The sequence below is a fragment of the Dysidea avara genome, chromosome 1, assembly GCF_963678975.1.
Source record: "Dysidea avara chromosome 1, odDysAvar1.4, whole genome shotgun sequence".
Taxonomy (NCBI): domain Eukaryota; kingdom Metazoa; phylum Porifera; class Demospongiae; order Dictyoceratida; family Dysideidae; genus Dysidea; species Dysidea avara.
Window position 1 is genome coordinate 37,748,152 of NC_089272.1, and position 20,052 is coordinate 37,768,203.

General features: G+C 35.8%; 1 protein-coding gene across 1 annotated transcript in view; it reads right to left on the bottom strand.

Moving 5' to 3' along the window:
• Window positions 1-20,052, bottom strand: part of LOC136263829 (uncharacterized) — a 99,503-nt gene that overhangs the window by 23,240 nt on the left and 56,211 nt on the right. The window contains exons 10-26 of the mRNA XM_066058454.1: window positions 19,599-19,886; window positions 18,887-18,921; window positions 15,291-15,413; window positions 14,393-14,677; window positions 13,321-13,588; window positions 12,301-12,600; window positions 8,031-8,324; window positions 7,277-7,453; window positions 5,349-5,621; window positions 3,672-3,947; window positions 3,307-3,560; window positions 2,816-3,017; window positions 2,547-2,653; window positions 2,344-2,451; window positions 1,521-1,581; window positions 1,355-1,462; window positions 585-870 (exon numbers count right to left, since the gene is read on the bottom strand). Coding sequence (XP_065914526.1) covers window positions 585-870; window positions 1,355-1,462; window positions 1,521-1,581; window positions 2,344-2,451; window positions 2,547-2,653; window positions 2,816-3,017; window positions 3,307-3,560; window positions 3,672-3,947; window positions 5,349-5,621; window positions 7,277-7,453; window positions 8,031-8,324; window positions 12,301-12,600; window positions 13,321-13,588; window positions 14,393-14,677; window positions 15,291-15,413; window positions 18,887-18,921; window positions 19,599-19,886 — 3,445 coding nt within the window. The remainder of the gene's footprint in view (window positions 1-584; window positions 871-1,354; window positions 1,463-1,520; window positions 1,582-2,343; window positions 2,452-2,546; window positions 2,654-2,815; window positions 3,018-3,306; window positions 3,561-3,671; window positions 3,948-5,348; window positions 5,622-7,276; window positions 7,454-8,030; window positions 8,325-12,300; window positions 12,601-13,320; window positions 13,589-14,392; window positions 14,678-15,290; window positions 15,414-18,886; window positions 18,922-19,598; window positions 19,887-20,052) is intronic.

Below are 20,052 nucleotides of genomic sequence, written 5' to 3' on the forward strand. Positions count from 1 at the left end.
TTTCTTTCTTCCTGTCAATATACCCATGGTGTGGCGCTCCAGCTTCTTGGGCAGCACGACACACTATTGTGTGTCTTGATAACCAAGTTATTACCCACCCTACATATACCACTGTCTTTTGTCAGGGTGAATTGTTTGCAAGGGTCAGAAGTTGTTATGATAGGTTTGACATATTACCTGGATAAAGCAGTCTCAAGCAACCTTATGTGGTTAGGATACATGCAGAGGCTTACAAACAGCAGTCTGATAGCATAGCTACGCAATGATAATGTTGCTTCACGTTATTTTGAATGTTTCATATAATGTGGTTGCAATAAACACAGATGATGAATATCACCACAGCAATTTTTACTAGTTTCACCTCAGTGTTCAGCATTATTTGAAACACAACAATATTACTGTACATTTGCAAGGTTCCAGGTGTATAATTTAATTATTAACTAAAAGTACAGTATATGGATACAAATTCATGGCTGAATGCTTACAATTTTGCTTTACCCCTTGCATCCCAAACATTAATGAAAATATCTTTGCTTCATATTTACCAACAGGTGGATTAACTTTACTAGAATATAGTAACTCACGTATTCAACAAGCTTATGATCTCATTAGTAGTGTTGAGGTCATTAACAAAGAGAGATGTTTGTGTGGTGTCAGTAAGGGAAGCTAATTCTCCACTCAATTCTTGTACTTCAGTAACATCCAACATCACTGTTAGATCAATAGTGTCATTGGCTGGTCTGGTTTGTACAGCCTCTTCTATTTCATTTATGATATCCCTTAAAATATCTAGTTCAATATTCCGACACTGACTGACGTTGATTGCCACATCCCAACTAGAATTATCAAAACATCTTCTGTAGGCTAGACCTGCAAATTAGTACAGTATATATCTGATTATTAACTATTACAACAACTGTTGTTATACCTACTGTACAGTACATGTTTTCGTGTAGTAAAGTACAAATGCTTTCATAAGTGAGCAGGAAACTATTTCCTATGGTTTCCATGAATTACTTTACAGGGTGCATATGAAGCTGTACACAGATACTATTTTCCAACTGATCGAGACATGTTGGTGTAAATCTGAGTAAGTATCTCCAAACCAAGTATGAAGCTGTTACAAAACACTGTCCTTGTGTACTAAAATAGATTCTTCTTCTACAGCTATTGTTACAGTAATTATAAAACTCTCTAAAATTCCTTGTACTGGCTTGTGTTATAGTATTATTTTATAGTATGGAGATATGTCATTAACTGACTACCATTACAACTTCAGAAAACAAATAGGAGGAGATTTGATATTAAGCTCTTGGAACTCTGAGGCTATGCTAATGCTGTTGGCATATTTCACCTGTTGATCCAGATAAACCAGGACATGCTTGTACAGCCACAGATCCTGCAGCTGTAAAAGGCCACTCCAATTCCCACACTGTATCATTCTCTAATTGACAGCCTGGACCTGTAACAGTATGATATTAAGTACTACAGTATTTCACATTACTAGTAGTTATGGTTACCTTGCTGCATAGAACATGGCACTTGACTGTTAGTTAGATTGTAAGTTCTTGGACAGATATCCTGTTGGTAAGTATTTTAAAATGGTAGAAATGCAATTTTATCAATTCAAGTACAGTATGCATGATAACTACCACAGCAGAAAAGTCTGGATGAAAGCTTGTGGTGAAAATGCCATGGTATTGCCCAAATACAAGTTCACACTTTCAAACATTCAACTTACAAGTAAAGGCACGAAACCTGCTGCCACTAAGTCTCATAAGTCAACTCAGAACCACTAGAGGCTGTATGTTCTAAGAAGTTGTTCAGTCATACAGTACATAGGTTACAACCACTTCTAATCAGTGTACAGAATAACATTCTGCACTGCTATTGTTTATAATGGGGGTGATGTGAGAGATTATTGGCATTGGATTCTGCTACTATAACAGGGTGGATAAGGTATTTGTCAATATTTTTATAGATTGAAATTAGCATTGTGCAAGTTATAAAATATATTTCTCTGTGGCATCTAAAGAGATTACTGTTTAAGTACATTCATAGACATGACAAAAGAGAAAGGATATCAGCAGAATCATTTGTACTTATTCGTGAACTTGTATTTGGGCAGCATCGCCCAAGAATTATATGTACACAGTAGGTAAGGAGAAATCAGGAAATTGACTTTAGCAGTTTTGAACTAAAGAACATGTTTTAATTAAATTGTAGATCGGTACAAATTTAAATTTCACTAATCTACAGTGTACCACTCCATAACAAACATTCCCATTGTATAGTATAAAAAGTTCACCCATATGATACAGTATTTGTATACTGAACATGTACCTGTTCACACTGTGGTTCAGTACAGTCAAGCTGAACATCAGGGAACCCATCACCATCAGAGTCTAGTCCACACATTCTTCCATCTCCAGTATATGAGGGAGTTGCACACTAGAGTATACCAAACATTTAGACTCTTGTCAATGACCACAATACATTTTGAATGCACAGAGTGTAACAATTTGATGCACTGTATGTATCCATACCTGAAAGCTTCCATCATCATCATTCACTGCACATGGTGCAATGCTTGGTCCAACACATATATCGTTCACTTCACCGACCAACAGTTGTCCACAACAAGAACATTGATCTGCAGTATAAAGGTAGTTTAAAGTAGCACATAATAGTAGGAATCTTTAGATTCATGTGAAAAACAGAAGTTAACTAGGTACTGTAGTTAAAAATCATACCAAGTAAAACACAATTGCATTGTGAAGAAGAATTCAAAATATACTGTACACACAGTACGTACATGATGGCTGAAATCCTGTCACAAAAACTTCATATTCATCATCAATCATTAACTTTAATAGTATAGCACTTTGAATATCATCAGGTAGATTGGCAGTACTAATATCCACAAACACCACTAGAATATTAGCTGAAGACACTCCAAATAGTTCACTTCTTCTTTGGGTGACATTGTAACTGGCTCTTTGTACAGAATCAACTACCTGTGTGTGTACAGCATGTATAGAAGGTATGTAATTACTGTAGACAGGTGTACACTCCACTGTCTCTATGTAATTGTAAAGTTTGTGAATTTAACAACCTGATGAACTTTCAGAGTAAAACATTATGTCTTATATATGTTGGCAGCATTGGTATCAGATTAGAGAAACACATGGAAAAGAAACAGTGTGTACTTATATAGATCACCAATATTTAGGAATACTCAAGTGAAATGAATTTTCTTGCGTGTAACATTGTTCTACAATTAACAAAGTTGAAGAATCATTGTACCTGATCACTGAGTGCTGATACATTTTCACTTGAACTAAATCCTTTAGCTTCAATCATGATAAATGGTGTAGCACTCAACCTCATAGTACAACTACAAAAATCTACTCTACCCCATTCTCCACTTGGACTACACATTCTTGTGATGTATACTCCAGTGTGGAAACTTGGGTGAAGTCTTGAGCAGCTAATGCGAGCAAGTTGATTCACTCTTTGTCTTTCCCACAACAGTCCTCCAATATAATCTTGCTGACATGCTGAATGTGTTATATAACAATACCACATAATTTAAGACACAGGAATATAAATTATCATGCATGTATACAACGATTCTAGGTAACCTTCATTAGTGTTATGTACATGCATACCTCTAAGTATTGTAACACTGATGGTTCTATTGATGTATAGGCTTGATCCTTCAACATAGCAGGTGTACACTCCACTGTCCCTAACACCTGGATCACTGATACTTAATGTGTGATGAAGGTTCGGAGGTGACAATGTCACTCGTTCAGAACTCAGTACTCTTTGTCCATTATGCAACCACTGGACCATTGTATTGTTGGGTGTTGGGATGCAGTCAAAACTGATAGACTGACCCTCTAAGGCTGTGATGCTTTTAACAGTTGTCAGCAAATGTGGAGCTGTATAATGATACAATTGATATAAATGTATTTAAACATAACACGTTCAATACATATAATACAAGTACACAACAAAATTGGAATTTTCAACTAGAGTAGGGACCATAGCACATCGGCAAGCTGGACTAATGTATAATATTAAATCACAGTAAAGTGTTATATCCCTACTCTCCTCAAGGTACCATAACAGAAATGCACAGTAGGGATATAACACTTCTTATTGTTTTACTGTGATTTAATATCATGCACTACTCCAGCTTGTTTCAGTACTTTTTGTTGAATTGCTATGGTCCCTATACTCTACTTGAAAATTCAAAAATTTTTGTGTACTTGTTTGTTAACTTTTAAAATAAATAATAATTATTAACCCACACATACCGCATCAAAAGAAAGAAATGGCATCATGCGCTCCAGCTATATCAATTATTGTCTAAAAGGTGAAGTATCCATTACGCTTTGTTGTTGGCTATGTTTAACTTTGTACACAGCATTGCAAATTAAGAACTGTTCGAAAAGCACCCACGCATACCATATCAAAAAAGAAATGGCACCGTGTGCCCAAGTTATATCAACTATTGTCTGAAAATATCCATTATGCTTCGTTGTCAGCTATGTTCAACCTGTTACACAGCAGTATTAATCGAGAACTATTTGAAAAGCACCTCTACAATCAAAGTAGCCATTACGAAAAATACAGATGATTTCTGTTACACTAAGAGAAGCCATCACATGTTACTGCCAAATCGACACTTTTCGCTGTCAGCAAAGATGATTGGAACACAAAGGAGGACACTGGTAAGTCTATGAAGAATGCATTGTACGTACTGGGGTATGCCAAAAGGCACCTCTGAGGCCAAAGCGACGTCAAACAGTGAAAAAATCAAGTCCGTAGCCTTAGCTGTTATTGAATTACACTTGTCTGAAGGCATCAGTTACTCAGTCAGTCAGTCACTAGAAAATTCCGTTAAATAATATATTTTTAAAAAATCCGTAGCAACTTGTTGAAAGTGTTTCGGGTCAATCTGAAAGCTTGTTTGGTCTTAGTTTTACCTAACCAACACTGCCTCATAGTTGTCAGGGAAAATTGAGGCTGGTTTTTTGGGTGATGCTTTTTCGTGGGCCACACCTACACCTTTGTGGTCCCTAACTATTGTACGGTATGATAGATGTACATACAAAAATGTGGAAGTCTTAATCGACATTAATACAGCATGTACATACATACATACATACATACATACATACATACATACATACATACATACATACATACATACATACATACATACATACATACATACATACATACATACATACATACATACATACATACATACATACATACATACATACATACATACATACATACATACATACATACATACATACATACATACATACCAACTACAAGATCATAAGACACGTATCCAGTGAATTCTGGTGTTGAAGCAGTACACACATACAAATCCGTATCTTCAGGAATCACTGAGTCTATTCTTAGTGTGGATGTAATGTGAGTACCATTACTACTAGATTCTACAATAGCTCTATCATTGATATGATGTGTCCATTCCACTGATGGTACAGGGATTCCACTGAATTCACATGAAAAACTGATTGGGTTGGACACATTGACAAGTCGAAAATATGATGACATTAAAGGCTCCCTCAAAACTACATTGAATCAAACAATAGAATGGAGTATTAGTACAGTATATATTAAGACACACAATATGTAGTATTTCATATGGTCAAGGAACAGAGCACAATAGAGAAATTTGCATTAGTACAAGAACTCAAGTAATAGGATTATTATGTATCTGTAACTTGGCAGTGTGTGAATGGAAACTAATCATTTTGCTGTACACATTCTTTCAGAGTGGTCATGCTAAATTAACACTGCCACCTTTGAGATGTGCTCCTTCAAAAATTGTGTAGCTTTCTACAGTATTTTCTCCTTGATTTTCTTTTCACACATGTTTGAAATTACCTGTGCTTGTTTTAGTTTTATTATTACAATATTGGGGGAGCGGTATTGCAGTACACTTACATTGAAGTTTTGTATTAATCAAATTAAGCTATTGGAAATTTCAAACAAAATCACAAGTACAAAGTACAAATTGTTGACACACTTGCCACCCAAATCAATGATAAAAACCAGCTAGATTTTCTTGCAAACTTCAATTAACTATCACATACATAAGGAAGTGGAAATTGATTAAAGATTAAGGAGTTATTACGTGGAATGTGGAACCAAATGTATCACTGAAGTTACTGAAAAAGTTGTAATTTTGAGATACCCTAATAGAGCAGTCATAAATTCTATTATACAAAATTTATTAAGATTTGTTTACTTTTCAGATTATCATGACTTATATGCTGTGGCCATGCAGTATTTAATTGCCTTAATAAAATACAATTTGTGACTGGGCTTGCGAAAATGGGGCATATTGGCACAAACTACACCCTATCACGTAACCAATCGTATCTCAGTGATACAATGGAATATTTGCATTCTGTCACTTCTATTATACAACCAACTAAATGTTTAATATGTGCTGAAAATGACATGGCAATGCCATAACCACAGAAAAGTTATGAGTCATGAACGTTTGAAAAAGTAGACACATTTTGTGTGCCCGGTCACATTTACTGAATGTATTCTGGTATTAAGATAGTATTATGGCCTGCTATGTGACAGGGTGTAGTTAGTGTCCACATGCGTTTACCACATAATGTAGTTCACATGCCATTCTTTCACAGGCCCAGTTAATGGTTCTTAACTGTGTTACTGTATTTACCTGCATGATGAGCAACCCCAAAGTCCTAATGCTGACCTAAAGCTGGCTTAGGAGTTTGTATATATTAGTACTAATCCAATACAGCTATGTTGAGGAAAAAAAACTGTATAGTCATAAAACAGACTAGTTCAAAACATGGTATAAAGGATGGAAGTGATGTAGTTTGAATCACATTTTGCATATGAAGTATGTATGTATGTATGTATGTATGTATAACAAGTTTGTAATGGTAGGCTGTAATTGTAGAGTATACCTTCTGAACACTTACAGTACCACTGAAATGCAACGTCGTCTCACAAGAGTGAAAAACTTGCTAATTAATGGACATACAGTAGCACCCGTTTTGCTTGCAAGTATTCATCTCAAACAAAACGGGATGAATGCTAACAAAGAAATGGGTGCCACACCTTTTAATTTGCAAGTTTTTTAATCACTTGCATTCTTGCAAGATGATGTTGTATTTGAGCAGTACAGTTTTCTATAATGCGGTACATACAGAACATATATTATATCTGTAATAGTACCCACCTGATACCCTGATCCAGGACATGTTGGCTTCACATGCCCACAACTCAGAAACTTGTGCTCCATTTTGATACGATATGATACAAGTATCTCCCACATGACCAACTCCAGGTGTACCAGAGGTACAATTGCTTATCACTGAACCATCAATACTTGATGAGAGTTCATTGCATGGTATTTCTACATAAATGTAAGTGTATAATTGATGATAAAATGATCCAAACCCCTTTCACAACAACCATACACAACAGACATTCATACACAACAAACACTAATCGCAACAAATATCGGTCGCAACAAACTCAACATTCATACACAACATACATTCATACGCCGCAAACATTGATCACAACAAACTGAACAATTATACACAATGGACATTCATACGCAACAAACACAGATTGTAACAGATATCGGCCGCAAAAACTATCGGTCGCCGCAAATATACACTGTATATCGATCCAATGTATATTAACTGCATATACGTATGTACATTTGCATGCAGGAACATATACGTACAGTATGATAAAAGAACTCGTAAAGCTGAAAATACATGTTCGTATACTGTTGATAGCACAATACAATAATACTGCATACATACGTACCTGCATACAGTGTACATGTGTGTATATACATGTATGTGACTATCATCACCAATCATCAATATTAAATATTATAGATTGAGAACTACAGTACTTCTAAGTTATACCATCACCTAGTACATAACTACATCTTTTACACTAAAATATTAACGTACCAGTCACTCTCAGCTCAACTGATTCACTAGTATACTCCATATCATTAATAGTAACAGAACAGTTTAATTCTCCACCGTCTGTTAATTCCAATTCAGTGATATTAACTGATTGTTCAATTTCCATATCAACAAAACATCCAGTGGAACAACTCCAACTAAACTCACTATCAGATGGTGGAGTAGGAGTTACCATACATGTCAAAGTGAGGTCAGATCCAATGAAATACTCAATTGTATTGTTACTGTCATCAACAAGATTACCAGTTGGAGTGGCAATGACTGTGACTTCATAAGCTGTTGTGTTCAAGAGTAAGAAGTAGATAAAAACTCATTATAATATATCAGTGAAGCCATATTTCAAACAATTTACTGTAACAGTATAGTATTTATTGTCCAGGAAATTAATTACAATATAGAAAATAAACTACAGGCGGTTAAATAAATGGTTATAACTTTCAAATTTGGTCCTCTACCGAGATGCAACTTACACCATCCAATTTATCCATTAACAGACGAATCAATTGCTGGGTAAGTTTTGTCTTTCAGGCCTTTTCTACAACCAGGGCAAAGGAAAATGTTAGAAGAAAATGATAACTAATCGCTCGTACAATGCAAGGTAAACTAACGCTCATATCTTCTCTCTCCTTGGGAATACTGACACAAAACAAAGATTTTGGAACTCCTCTTGCTTTGGGATCATGATGCTGCTAAGGTTAACACCATTATCACCTTCTATCATTTGTGAAACAAGCACTGAAAAATTTAAGGATTTTTTTTCGATTTCGTAAATGTTTCATCTGTTGCATTTGTTGCATTCTACTGTAAAATTAGGCTTGCACTAATGTATGGGATTCTTGCAGATCCAGTCACATATGTTACCGGATTTGTAAAAAGGGGTCTTCTGCACACATCCACACTTTGCTAACTTTTACGATTAATAATGTAAGATTGGAAATAGTTATTGACTTGCAATTTGGTCAGTAGTGAGTACCTAATAAAACGGAGAAAATTTCAGGTTTGTATATTAGCTGAACACTAAGTTATGGTCTTCTAAGTTCATAGAATTAGATGTGTGTGGAAGACCCCTTTTCGCAAATCCAGCTACATATATGTACGTATATCAAGCACCGACAGTATTTTGCTTGGATAAAAGCCAGTTATATCACAGCAGTTGTAGAATATCTTAGCCATTAACACTCATCCTCAGCTTCACCTCAGACTTGTGTTAATAACTAAGATATTCTACTCCTGCTGTGATATATCTAGAACTTAATCATATCATTAAGCTTAGAGTATACATTTATTTGTATGTAACACATTGCACCTATTATCTTACAAAAAGGATCACATGTAGTCTACTGTCAAAATACATTCACCAGAGTCTAACTTTTAAGTCCACCTAATAGTAACGGTATTAAAAATAAAATATGGGATAATAGGATTTCATGTTCGGCAACTACAACTATGGTTTAAGCTAGCTATGTATTTGCAACATGTGACAGTCAAATACACACTTTCAACCTTTCTTCGCTGCTAAACATTGCTAGTAAGATTGTTTTCAAAGGGCATAAATTATCAGAAAAGCATTCACAAAACTAATAAGCACTCAATATCAATTAAAGAGACTCTTCACATAATGGTGCTGGAGAAGTCAGTATGTTGTTAAAAAGGAGGTTAATTTGAGCTGTTAGGCCATTACTTGTGTGATAAGTTTCAGGTAGTCTCGAGCGAGCGAGACTACGTTTTGAGCATTCGATTCGTGTTGAGTAGACGAGTAGTTATGTGATAACTAAGCCGGTAAGTTTATAATTTAAAATCAGTCAGTGGGTTTGATTCCACGTAGCTACTTTGATTTTAGACAGCAATTGGGTGTGGCTTTGTGCATACCCAGTATTACAATTTCCCGATATATTAAAGTGGGTATGGCTCACAAAAGTACTTATCCTGTTGCAAGACTAGACTATATACAACTTGTAAAATAATCGATTAGTGGGCGTGGCTCCACGTAAGCTTGCAGACAGCAACGGACACAGTTTCGTGCTACAGACTGCACTTACTACTAAATGGGTGTGGCTGAGCGCATGTTTGTAACGCGATAAGTGGGCATGGCTCATGAAAGAGTTACGTGACTAGCGTTTATAAGTCTCCACATCGTCAAACGAACAATTTCATTTCTCACGTGATCTGATCCGGGTCAGACCCCGATAATCTGTAAACCGGGTCGGACCCGGATGACCCGGAGAAAATATGACCTGGTTGACCAGGATGAACCGACCCAGTTTCAACGCTGATTCCTATACATAATAAGAGTATGCAATCCTGAGCTTGTGTGGAGCCACATGTTAAGCTAGCCCTACTCCTGTTTTGGTTAAGAAACGTCAAACAGGTCAGTCAGAAAACCTTATACAGCAGTAATGTGGTGATTTATCAACCTAATAAGATAGTTACTGTAAAAGGTGACATGGTGAGATTCTTTGAAGTTAAAGCTCTACATAAACCTTTGTTAGACAATGTCATGCAGAGATAAACAACAGTAAGAATAATATTTGCTAGAGCATGGCTGAAACTATTACATACATTTTTCTGGGGTGGATTTATCCACTAAAAAATCCTAGTGTTGGTTTATACATTGGAGTGTCTGAATGGAACCATAGAATCCACAAAGTATGCTATTATTGCTTAGTCAGCACGAAAATAAATTTCCAAATACCTTGCAAGTATCCAGTTAATTTCCCACCCCTAGTACATAATGTTTCAAAATGCCAGCATACTTAACTCCTGATGTCCATACATATACACCCCCTGTACCTATTATTCCCAAGTTATGCCAGCAGCCAGCATCATGGTCACATTCTTATTATGTACAGTATCAATAATAAATTACATGACCAAATATAGGCTTTAAGTATTCTCACAGGTCTCTGCATTTACAGAATAGAATAATAATAATGCACCTAAATAGTAAAATCCTTGTCACTTAAAGTTAGATATACAGTACGTAATGTACCTGTGTAATATAATATTATAACAAATTGATTGAATGTAATCATACAGTACAATAGTAACTGTATAGTAGGGACCACAAAGGAGTAGGCATGGCCAACAAAATAACATCACCCAAAAACCAGCCTCAATTTTCCCTGACAACGATGAGGCAGTATTGGTTAGGTAAAACTAAGCCCAAACGAGCTTTCAGATCGACCCGAAATGCTTTCAACAAGTTGCTACGGAATTTTTAAAAAAAATTATTTAACGGAATTTTCTACTGACTGAGTAACAGACTGAGTGATTCCTTCAGACAAGTGTAACTCGATAACAGCTAAGGCTACGGGCTTGATTTTTTCACTGTTCGACGTTGCTTCGGCCCGACGGGTGCCTTTTGGCATACCGCAGTATGTACAATGCATTCTTCATGGACTTACCAGTGTACTCCTTTGTGTCCCATTCATCTTTGCTGACAGCAAAAGGTGTCAATTTGGCGGTAGCACATGATGGCTTCCTTTTCTAAATGGAAATCGTCCATATTTTTCATAGTGGCTATTTTGATCGTAGAGGTGCTTTTCAAACATCTTGATTCGTATTGCTGTGTAACGGGTTGAACATAGCTGACAACGAAGCATAATGGATACTTCACTTTTCAGATGATAATTAATATAATTGGGGTGCGTGGCACCGTTCTTTCTTTTTGTATGTGTGGATTGTAGAGGTGTTTTACGAGCAGTTCTTGATTCAAAATGCTGTGTAATGGGTTGAACATAGCTGACAACGAAGCGTAATGGATACTTCACTTTTCACATGATAATTGATATAGCTGGGATGCGCAGTGCCATTTCAGATACGGTATGCATGGGTTCACCAGTCATAATAAAATTATTTACAAAAAAGTTAACAAACAAGTACACGAAAAAATTTGGAATTTTCAACTAGAGTAGGGACCATAGCACATCAATAAAAAGTACTGAAACAAGTTTGAGTAGTCCATGACATTAAATCACCATAAAACAATAAGAAGACTTAGTGTTATATTCCTACTGTGCATTTCCGTTATGGTATCTTGAGCACAGTAGGAATATAACACTTCTTATTGTTTTACAGTGATTTAATATCATGGACTACCCCAACTTGTTTCAGTACTTTTTATCGATATGCTATGGTCCCTACTCTAGTTAAAAATTCCAAATTTTTTCGTGTACTTGTAAAGGTTAAGCATACTCATGCTGAGCACAGTGTTTCTCTAGTGTTTGTACATGTCTCTGTGTTAATCACTTACCAAACACTTGTAACTCAATTGTTTCACTAGTATACTCCACATCATCAATAATAACAGAACAGTTTAATTCTCCACTATCTGTTGTTTCTAATTCAGTGATATTAACTGATTGTTCAATTTCCATATCAACAAAACATCCAGTGGAACAACTCCAACTAAACTCACTGCCACAGGGTGGGGGAGGAGTTACCACACATGTTAAAGTGAGGTCAGATCCAATGAGATACATAGCAGTATTATTGTCTCCAGCAGCAAGTGGATCAGCAGTGATGGTAACAGTGTATTCTTTTGTACCATTAACTACATTAAATACAAAACTAATTTTACAGAATAGTTACTAAGCATTACACTAGGCACATAAGGATGCATCACAACTTCACACACAACTCAATTTGGTTCTTATAAAATGTTATATACAGTTGCAAGTCAGTCGTACTTCACCTGTGATATGAGAATGTAGTGTGCTATGTGTACTTATAAAACAGTGAGCAACTAGTTGTTATGCTATAGCTAAGAACATTTCCTTTGTCAATTAGTGCTTTATGCATAGTTTGTAATTCCACCAATTCAGGTACAGTAATGGATCAATTATTGCTTTCTATTTGAATATGTTCACTAACATATCCTATAGGGACTGCAGTGCAGTAAGAGTCTTGAACAAAAACTGGTGCAGGTTTTGTAAACCAGGCACTGAAGAACATAACGTTAACAATTTGCCAAGATATTCTAATAGAATAGTCATACATGTAGCATACCAGCAATATATACCATGGCTTCTCAGAGTCTAATGATCTAATGGAACAGTCATGATCATTTTCCGGTAAATTTTTTTGTACAGATAAACACTGAGCTAAATATTGAATACAATAAAAGGAAATTAAGGACTGTTGGACAAAGCAAATGGAATTAGCTATTCAAACCAGATGGTAGATGTGATTCAGCGTAACTCATGTATGTAAGCATATTCACAATGAAGTTGTAAATAATGTTTTCCACAGTTACGTACACTAAATCACACACCTTCACCAACTTGAAACATCCACACTCCAGGTATTCCTACATTACTGGTCTCATCAATGTTGATAATATCTGGAGTTAGTGATCCAGGAATATTGAAGTAGTTCACACCATCACCACCATTAATTCCTGCTACAGCTTCTATTCCACCAAATCCATCATGTCCACCAGAATCATCACCAGTAGTCCATTGTATTCCATCACAGGCATACAGGAATATCACAAATGACTGAAATCCATCAGTGGCTAGGACACATTGGAATGTGTTTGCCTGTAGTAATTGAGAGAGAATGCATACTGTATTTATGACTGGATTTTGGAAAAAAAAAACTATCCAAATTGCACATTAGAAGTTTCAAATGAATGGTTTTAAAGAATTTATCTGCCAAGGATAGCAAGCATGCGTACGAAATTTACACAAGAGATGCATCAATCTATTACCTTTCATATCACTTCTAGAACTTGTAGCTGCTTGTGGAGTTTCCCACCAAATAAGATAGAAAATCTGAGCAATTTGATGAGTACCTTCACAAAGCCAGAAACCACCATTGTAGTTTCACCCAGAAAAGATATCTGTTAAAACCAGCCTCAAGTATTTAGTAATGCTAAGGGTCAAAACTAGTAGTATACATATGACCACTAGTGATAGTTTGATTTTGCCTGATGTGTGATTTGGATTAATTCTGGTCACATATGAATTGATTCTGAAGCATCATGTGAGATCACGTGACCTACCAAGAATCCTGGAGCAGTGGAAAGACATCTAGTTTGTGTATGATAGCCAGCAGTGGCCATGGAGGGATTTTAAAGTTTTTTTTGTTTGGCTCCTTCACAGCCAGGTGACTATAATTTAACTTATAATGTTGTGCTTCAGAAATAAACATTTAATGTGTAGAATGCACCCATAAGAGTGATTTTCGAAACTTTGGTCACAATTATACACTTTTCATAATGAGAGTAGGAATAAATATGCACATTGCCAATTAAAGTATACATCTGTTGTACTTCCAATGCAAGTTACTGTATTATTTAGTTATAATAATTACCTCAGAATTACACAGCATAATATCATTACCTTGTCAGTATTAATAGAATAATACCCAACTGAATCCCATGTAACAATTAACAAGTCTGTCACACTGAAGTAATCAGACACATCAAAAGCTGCTCTTATTTCACTAGTTGCTCTATCAAGTAAACCAGGATCAGTAGTCTGACGATAGAAAACATGTCCAGTTCCTCTGACATCAACATCAGCCCAATATGGTGCTATGATCATATCAGTTCCATTAAGTGGTAATTCTTCAGGAGTATATAAATTAAATCGATCATGAAGACTGACAACACCATTATCTGAAACCTATAGTGAATTACCAGGAACTGATCAAAAATACATGTATTCACAAATAAACTTCTGGCTTATTGTATTCTCAGTTATTGGCTCATGTTTAGTTGTAACATCTATGGTTACTGGATTGAATGCAGTAGCACTTCTCTACTGTTCTTTGTTTGCAACCAGTGAACATAGCCAAAAATGAAACAAAATGGCCACATCATGTTTCAGTAATTGATAGTAAGGGGTGCATTCAGTTGCTCAATTGATTTTTATAACGTGTCTATATACCTGGCACCATTTATATTTTGATGTGGTTGCTATGCTAGACACAAATTTATGCTACAAAAAGTATGTAAACAAACAAGTGTAGGAAAAACTAGAAGTTTTATATTTGAGTAAGGATTATAATAAATAAACAGGGACATTCAATCCCTACTTCAGTTAGGGCTATACAACAGCAAGCATATGAATAAAGTAGGAATTAAATATGCACCAGTTCAGCTGCAGGTATAGACGACCTCCCTGGTTTCATTGCTTTTATTTCTTTGACACTTACACAAATGAAAAGTTCCTCACACTACAGTGTTTGTAAATGCAACTTTGTATGTGCGTCTGTGTGATACATCAACATACGTACATAAACACTTCTGATATAGTCTCCATAAAATATGAAATCATCTGATAAACAAATTTCTGGTGAATTGGAATCAAATATTTCTGGCAAACTGCTGTCACCATGAAACTGTCCATATGGATAAAACTGTAAATAGTAGAAGATAAGTATGTAGATGAGGTGAATAATGCTGTACATATATTTAAACCATGTTGATCTAACAAAAGTCAATATACGTATGCATCCTTTTGAGTGAAGGCTTTAACAGAACAATTTCAGAATCAATAAGTAATGCACATCCAATGTAGAAACACTCATTTTAACAAAGATAATTATTGTGTTTGTAAATGAGGCTATACAGCTACTGTAAATGTGCATATTCATATTTTAACTTTTCATGTACAGTACTAAGTTGTATAAAAACATAATTATCAAGACAGACAGTAGCGCCTAAGAAGCTGGCATGCCACACCATGAGTATACTGACAGAAATAAAAAACAACAACATGATATTCATGCATTTTTTAGCTCTGTGGTTCCTTTATAAAATGAGACTATTTTGGCTGTGGAAACTCCCTTCATGTTTAGTAGTCCACATACCGCGTTTGAGCAAAATTGCTTCGATATATGTGAGACTTCAAAACGTGGCCTAGTTTCTATATTTTTTTTAAGATCTTTTCACACTGCCATGACATCAATGTGGTTAGATATGATTGCCTTGAAATTTGGCACACAGTAGGAGAGTTTAAAGGCACATCTTGTTACCAAGTTTGGCTGAAATAGAATAAACAGTCAAGGAGTTATTAGCATGAAAGAATAACACTAATATGTTGCCACGCCTATAGGGTGACTCGCTTATGGGAAGAACCTGAAAATTGGTACGTGGATAGGGTAACTATGAAACCTCAAAACTTTTTATTTTGAAAGAATTTGATGTAAAGACCATGACGATACAGCAAAAAACCAACAGTGTGTTACAACTACACTATTGAGATTTGATAAAATTAAAATGATTACTTGTCACACATACCAGACAAACCACTTAGGGGAATGAGTTGAAAATTTGTGCATAGATGGATTAATCATCTTAGAAAGAAAGGCCCTTCGATGGCTTAGAATTACAGTCACAGATACATAACATGAAATCCAGCTCTGTGTAACAAGTGTGAGATAAACATCAGGATACCGTAATACTGCTCTTCCTCTAAAGCAGCATGGTTTTGCACTCCACAAAGGTGAGTTCATTGATGCTATGTATTTGTTTAAGGTATGGTTTTATGCCATCACATCTTGGTGAGAATTTTAGCCTGTCCCATGCCCTCAGCTGCAAAATGTGAAGCTTTTCTGACCATTAGGCACAATGAAATTAGGGATATGACTGTAGGTTTGATGTCTGAAGTGTGCCACGATGTACAGCTTGAACCTGATCTGTATCCTTTGTCCTTTGTCTGGAGAGATAATGCACCACTGTTCAGCCATTCAAGACACAAGTACATCTTAGGGCTTCTGTTTCTTGGAAGTGCTTAGTAACATACCTACTTTCATGTGCAAGTATTTAACAACTGTTTCGCAGCTTCCAACCGCTCTACTACCCTGGCTGCTACCTTTCAAAGACACGAAAAGGAGAAGTTCCATATTTTTTTAGGAACATGTCCTAAAAGTGGAATATGGAAGTTTTACACTTGTTTCCCTGCAGAGACAAACTCATTACCCTTTAGAGAGTTCAGCTGGAAACAAGTCACACTGTTGAGAATTCAGGTAAAAACAAGTCACCCTGTAGGATGATCAGCTAGAAACAAGTAACTTTGTAGAGAGTTCAGCTACACATAGAGATGTAGAGTTCAGCAACAGTTCAGTTATGTAACAAGTCACCTTATTACCTATGTGATAATCATTTTATTCAGTTTTAAATATACAAATAATTAATCAGACGTAAAGCTATACACATAAATGAATCTTTCTTTGCATCTTTTGTTAATCTTGCAGTAAAAGAAAATAAGTAAAAGGAAGCCCTTATGACTGGCTTTGTGGCTTGCAATACAAAAAGAAGTGATATCTAAACTAAAACAGCCAAGCTTTAAAAAGGTGTAGTCTCCTAAATGGTCATGGTAAACAGTTGTGCATTCAAAAATAGCAGCCAAGAAATGGCTGTGATAGTAGGTTAAGGGTAAAAATTGGAAAACAATTGGAGGAAGTACATACGTAACTTCCCCTGAATTGTTGTTATTACATTATTTGCTATATATAGTGGCAGTTGGACCATATAAGTATTATTAACTCTTGATATGTATGTATACATGATATTAAAAGTTGCAAACAGTATTCATAAACAATCATCACTAATAGTACAGTACCCACACATACACTCCCACATACACATGCACGCGCACACATGGATATGCATGGCCAAAGAGTGTGTGGTTGTACGTATGCCCATAATAAAATTTTTCATTTTTAGAAGCAATGTAAAAGTATGTATTGTACACTACTGCACATGTGGAAATTTCACGGTATGAAATTTTCATGGTTGCAAACTAAAACAGGATTTTCACTATTATTTTTATTTTCACATTTCTAGACCAACTGGATTGTTCACAATTTTATTTTCATGGATCATGTATATACCTCAAGTTTATTGTGGCTTTCATGTTTGCAGAGCTGTCTCGTATTTGAGCTCATGTTACACTGACTATGAGACAGATATAACTCATGATTTTAAATTTAATCCAGCACTTTGCCAAGCAGTGTGTCACAGTCAATTGTGTTAACAAAGAGTTGAAAGTGCTCTCCAGAGCAACAGCTTGTCCAGTTTTAAATGAGGTTGTGAAGCACTACTGACCTACCATGAAGGGGTCTCTCCCTCACACAACTCACTGTCTTAGGTTATCATTAAACAACCGGAAATGAGGTGAAGTTGAGGCCAAGGTGTTGATAACAGATGTCTTACAAGTGCAGGTCTGGCTTTTATTCCATACTTTAAAGTGCTTGACTTTACAAACAAGTGACAATAAAATTGCTAAATTGAGGTGCTGATAACATGTTATGATATGCCCTCTATCTCACACTATCTCAAATTTTTATGGATTTTATTTTGACGGTTGTCGTGTTAGCCGCAAAATCCATAAAAATTACATACCATCAAAATTTCCGTGCAAATGGTATTTTCACAGTGTTGCTACAGATATATTATACAGTTTAGTGATCCACTGCTCTATTAGAGTATCTCAATATTTCACAAGCATTGACCAATAAAAGTTTGCAGATGGGTGGAGCTTCATTACACAGTTCCTATGCGTGCACACACATGCACACATAATCAAACACACACACACACACGCACACACACACACTACACACACACACACACAGTAAACACACACTACACACACACACTATGCACTACTCACTACACACACACGCACACGCGCACACACACACTACACACACACAAACACACAGTAAACACACACTATACACACACACTATGCACTACTCACTACACACTACATACTACACACTACACACCACACACACACACACCTGTGTATAGTGTATTATTAATACTCATTCATTTCTACAGATGACTATACATACATAATGTATAATTACTTACTGCTAACCTCTGATAAGCATGTGCATAAATCTGGTTCACAACCTGTGAATGTGTACAATATCATAGCATAAAGTTATGATTATAGAGAAAATCTCTCCCTCTCTCTCTCTCTCTCTCTCTTACAGGTGAAAAGCAACCTGAACAAGTGGGAAGGCTCTGATATATGTACGTATGTATGTGTGTTGTATTGCAGTGACTATTCACACCAAAAGTCAACTTCAATGGTGTGTATGCAAACATGGACGATTTTTCAAGAATTAAGTCATATATGTATACACAGGGTCCTGTCCTCCATTTCATATGTTACATTTTCATAACATGATAACAACTCTAATTGGAAATTTAGTACAAACTGCTGTGGTTCAGTGAAACTCAACATATTGAAGCAAAATAAGATCTTTGTATGTGTACTACTTACAATGTACTTTACTTGTAATGGCTTGTGTGGGATCAACAAAGAATTTAAGTAGAAGGTGTGTTGTACAACAATTCACTGTTAAACTGTAATACCTAAATTACATAGCTAAGCTGACCTATTGTGCAGTGGATGGCATTATTACACTGAGAAAACTTTCATATGGTTCAATTTGGCTATAGATTGTGCATGGATAAAAACAATTTTGTTATTATAATTCCAGTATAATATCATCTTGTTTGTTACAGACACAATGTTTTCACACATTTTACACTTCATGTGTATACGTACATCCTGTACTTACCAGTTACTCTCAGCTCAATTGTTTCACTGGTATACTCCACATCATCAACAATAACTGAACAGTTTAATTCTCCACTATCTGTTGCTTCCAATTCAGTGATATTAACTGATTGTTCAGTTTCCATATCAACAAAACATCCAGTGGAACATCTCCAACTAAACTCACTATCAGATGGTGGAGGAGGAGTTACCATACATGTCAAGGTGAGGTTAGACCCAACAGGAAACACAAAACCGTTACTCCCGTTAATAGGTGAATGAGTAATAATAGTAACATTATAGTCTTTATCTGCAAGGAAAATAATTTTAATATGTAAGAAAATAGTCAACAAATGTACTTGTGTAATGTACAACATACAAAAAACAGCCAAGGTGTGAAAATGGTATGACCTTAAAAATCCTACGTGAAAAATTTTGTGAAATCAAAGGTGGCGGCCAAGAAATGACTGCAATAG